At 33.3% G+C, this 3,738-nt stretch overlaps 1 protein-coding gene across 3 annotated transcripts; it reads right to left on the minus strand.

Annotated features, from left to right (window-relative positions):
- Positions 1 to 297: 297 nt before the first annotated feature.
- Positions 298 to 3,361, minus strand: LOC130965314 (uncharacterized). 3 transcript variants are annotated; one of them, XM_057890075.1, is made up of 4 exons: positions 2,878 to 3,361; positions 2,727 to 2,775; positions 2,415 to 2,492; positions 298 to 530 (listed from the first exon to the last, which is right to left on the minus strand). In XM_057890075.1, exons 1-3 carry the CDS (start codon positions 3,179 to 3,181, stop codon positions 2,417 to 2,419), a joined length of 429 nt encoding a protein of 142 aa, XP_057746058.1. In that variant the 5' UTR covers positions 3,182 to 3,361; the 3' UTR covers positions 298 to 530; positions 2,415 to 2,416. The 3 variants fall into 3 exon arrangements, with proteins under 3 accessions (XP_057746058.1, XP_057746059.1, XP_057746057.1); XM_057890076.1 differs by lacking the exon at positions 298 to 530 and adding an exon at positions 1,712 to 2,194 and having other exon boundaries at positions 2,448 to 2,492; positions 2,878 to 3,360; XM_057890074.1 differs by lacking the exon at positions 298 to 530 and adding an exon at positions 1,712 to 2,199 and having other exon boundaries at positions 2,448 to 2,492; positions 2,878 to 3,360.
- Between the last annotated feature and the right edge of the window lie 377 nt (positions 3,362 to 3,738).

Raw genomic sequence — 3,738 nt, forward strand, 5'->3', positions numbered from 1 at the left:
TCAATAATCAATATCAATATTCTCTCTCTTATACTCTTCTCTCTCTTACATACGATCCTACGTGTGTATATATATTTATATTTATATTTATATTTATCTCTCTTATATACTCTTCTCTATCTTATATTTATATCTTCCTTATTTATTTATTTCACAACAGTTGAGAATTTAACAACATTTTTATATTGTGCAATGACTTAAGAATCATTAGGCATATGAACAATTATAGGTTTAATTTTGTGTGTAACAAATAAAATTTGATAAATTGGAAGTAATATACTCAGTATCACCAGAATCAATTATCCAAACACCAAAAAAATTATAAGAAGATGCAACATAATGAAAATACAATACACTTCATTCTTTCTTATACTTATGTGTCCAAACCTTGTTATGGTGTCAGAGCTTGGAAGAAGAAGCACCACGCCCGACGTCAAAGGAACTAGAACCTTGCCCACAACCAAACAAAGGCCGACGTGTATCCACCACAGCCACGAGATTCCAGAGCCAACTTGGAGATGTCTTTCATGCTGAATAACCATGGCAAAGACCTTGGTCACAGAAGGAAAAGGATCCAAAAGGAGTTGAAATCGAACCACAAAAAAACATTCATCCAAGCCTTTCAAAAATCTAATGGTGAAATTTTGAGCTTGATGATTTTTGGCCGGACAAGTACACAGTGGGAGCGGCCTTGAACTTTCGAGTTCCTCCCAAAGTGTCTTCAAAGAAGTATAGAAATCTATGACTGACTGTTTCTTGTTCCAAGCCGTAAACCTCTTCTTGTAATTTGTTCCAAGCCGTAAACCTCTTCTCGCAATTCAACTATGCGTAAGAGGTCTGATTGAGAAAATCTCTCACAAAGATCTTTCCAAACAGAAGCAACAGTGTTGAGATATATAACACTTTGAGTAATAGAAGGTGAAAGAAAACGAAAAAGCCATGAAAGCACCAGATTATTGCTACGTTCCCTGACGGCAGAGAGTGGGTCATTAGAGGAAGGAGAAGGTATTGTTACAACTAGAAAATCATATTTATTTTTAGAGATGATTGCCATAGTGAAAGATCTACTCCAAGAATGATAATTATTTCCAATTATAACAAGAGTAATAAGAACGGATGCAGGATTTTCGCTAGAATATATGTAATAGGAGCCAAATTGATCTTGAAAAACATCCATAGTATGGGATGCTGTGGGAGAGGATGGAGATTGGATAATAGGATTTGAGGTTTTAACCATGGCGTGGATATCAACTCCGATACCATAACACGGTTTGGACAGAGAAGTATAAGAAGGAATGAAAAGTGTATTGTATTTTCATTATGCTCAATGATTACTACTGTTGAATATATACAGAAGAAAAAATCAATACAACTCATCAAATCTTGTATAAAATCTCACCAGCCTAAAAGAATTTTATCCTAATAGAATGAACAGAATTGATGGTGAGTCACCACATTCTAAAACAAATGGAGAAAGCAAGAATAACAAAAAATAAAAGAACAAGAAGAAAGGATTATTCTGATTGTTGTATCTGGGCCTGACTTCTTGATGTATTTTTGTTATGTTAGGCTGACTATGGTTGGTTCAATAAGTAGTTTATAACTTTTGGGACAAGATGAGAAGTAAACATGTGTGAATCTTAAAACTTTTTTATTCTCAATCAGAAGTGTTAAATAGCTTTAAGTTTTTAACTTCTCAACATAACAAAACTGTAAAAATAACACATCTTTAATAAAAGATATTGCCACCCCTTTTCTTTCCCTTCAAATTACACACTTTAGTCATTTAGTTATGTCTAGAAAAAACAATCCTCTTACATGTTGATAAACCTAATCCCAAAAGATGCCATAAAAAAAGCTGCTGTAATTCATTCAGAGATCGGTATCTTGACAAGAATCAACTATTAACAGCACTAGCTTACGACGACAAAGGGGAACTCCACATGACAATGACATCTCTATCCTCTTTATTTCCTTATGAGAGGGAGTAAACTATGCTGCTTTCTTTGTAATTCATTATCTCTCCACACAATAAATGAAATGATAAAACTTGTAGATAGATAACCTTTTTCAAATTGTCCATACACATCTGGTTATAAAACAGAAAATCACACTAGTCCAAATCCAAAGTGTCACGGGACTTGAAGAAGTTTGTTAACCGCTGCGTCCAGAGAATCAACATGCCTTCTCAAGACTTTTCTTCAAAACATTAAGGATTCAAATGTAAACCCAAGGATAACTAAGGCACAAAAACTTTGACAAAGGTTTCTTATGAAGTATTGGACAGAAAGATACTCGAAATGCTGCTATATGCTTGAAATAATATTAATAATAGAAATAACCAAATAAAAACCTTTATATGAATTTTTAGCCAGTCTAGAATCAATATGCATGAATAAAAGGTAAAAGCATACTATTAGGTAGCAAGTAGATAAGTAAACGGATACAGTTGCGACGCAAGACCATCAATGTTCTTCATCTCCTCATTCAATCTGCACTCAGAACAAATTAAAGGATGAACTAGACAACTTCAATATGAAGCTTCTTCAATATACATTTCTTATTCCTCATTTTAAAAATTTCAAAGTTCATCATAACTAGTAATAACTGAAAAAAAAATTACGAGTTAAAGAAGAACTAATAAGCAATATCTAAAGCTAGATACAGTGACAGACAGCAAAACAGAAATCACGAATCAGGTGAGAATCAAGGATTGAAGATAATACCTAAGACACGAATTTATATACCGATTCCCCTTGGTTGCTGCATCAAGCACTGCAAATCACAAACATGTAACATATTCTGAGCATATATAATTGTAATTATTATTTTGATTATTATATTACAATCACCATCTCATATCTTCCTTAGGTTTACCAGATTCTTGAACTCGACCGGAAGCGTCGCTAAAGCATTGCATGTGGTCGATGGTGGTGGCGGTGGCGTTGGAGAGAGCGAGGCGGAGGGAGGCGAAGAGAGAAGTGAAGCTCTGAGCGATTGCGAAGGAGTCTCGCTCCACTACTTCGATGGCTCTCAGAATTTGACTCTGATTGAAGGCGGAGCCACCACCCTCAAGGGTTGATACTGAAATTGGGGTTTCCATTTCTGTTTCTGGAATTGGGGGACTATTATTATCCGAGGAGGCGCAATTCGATTCAGCTTGTTCTCTTCTGCTTTCCATTTCTCTTTGTACGAATTTGATCTCACAAGTCAAAAACACAAAGATCGGTGAATGTGACCAACTTTACCTTTAATCCTTATCATAATCAGTAAGCGCTAACCAATCTCTCTCTCTACTCTTTATCAGGTATTTGATATCGAAAACTCAGGGTTATAAATAATTTGCAGGTTATCAACTTTTCACCTTCAACTTCATTGATTAAAGATTTATTAAAAGTCTCTTTTTATTTGGATTTTAATTTTTATTCGCGAACCGCGATCATGGTAAACAATTTTTAGTTTTTTACACAAATAATTAAACAAATAAAAAAGTCTAAGAGTCAACAACTTTATTAAATTTTGGCCAATATGTAATCAATAAAATAAAAATGAATAATTTCATACGAAATTTCACACCATTAAAAATATTATTGATGACTATTTGATGGTTATAAATCACAAAAATTGCTAATTTTTTAATACCTTTCTTAACGAAAATATGATCCAAATTTATTATTTTTGATAATTAATTAGTTATTAATATTAAAAAATATAAAATAAAATATATTTAAATTATTA

The sequence above is a fragment of the Arachis stenosperma genome, chromosome 3, assembly GCF_014773155.1.
Source record: "Arachis stenosperma cultivar V10309 chromosome 3, arast.V10309.gnm1.PFL2, whole genome shotgun sequence".
Classification (NCBI taxonomy): domain Eukaryota; kingdom Viridiplantae; phylum Streptophyta; class Magnoliopsida; order Fabales; family Fabaceae; genus Arachis; species Arachis stenosperma.

Excerpts from the sequence above, each read along its gene's own strand:
- LOC130965314 (XM_057890074.1), bottom strand. The coding sequence starts at position 3,181 with ATGGAAAGCAGAAGAGAACAAGCTGAATCGAATTGCGCCTCCTCGGAT. Across the intron at positions 2,493-2,726 it reads TATATAAATTCGTGTCTTAG|ATTGAATGAGGAGATGAAGA; the intron begins GTATTATCTTCA and ends TTCTGAGTGCAG. Across the intron at positions 2,200-2,447 it reads GATGGTCTTGCGTCGCAACT|AAAAGTCTTGAGAAGGCATG; the intron begins GTATCCGTTTAC and ends AATGTTTTGAAG.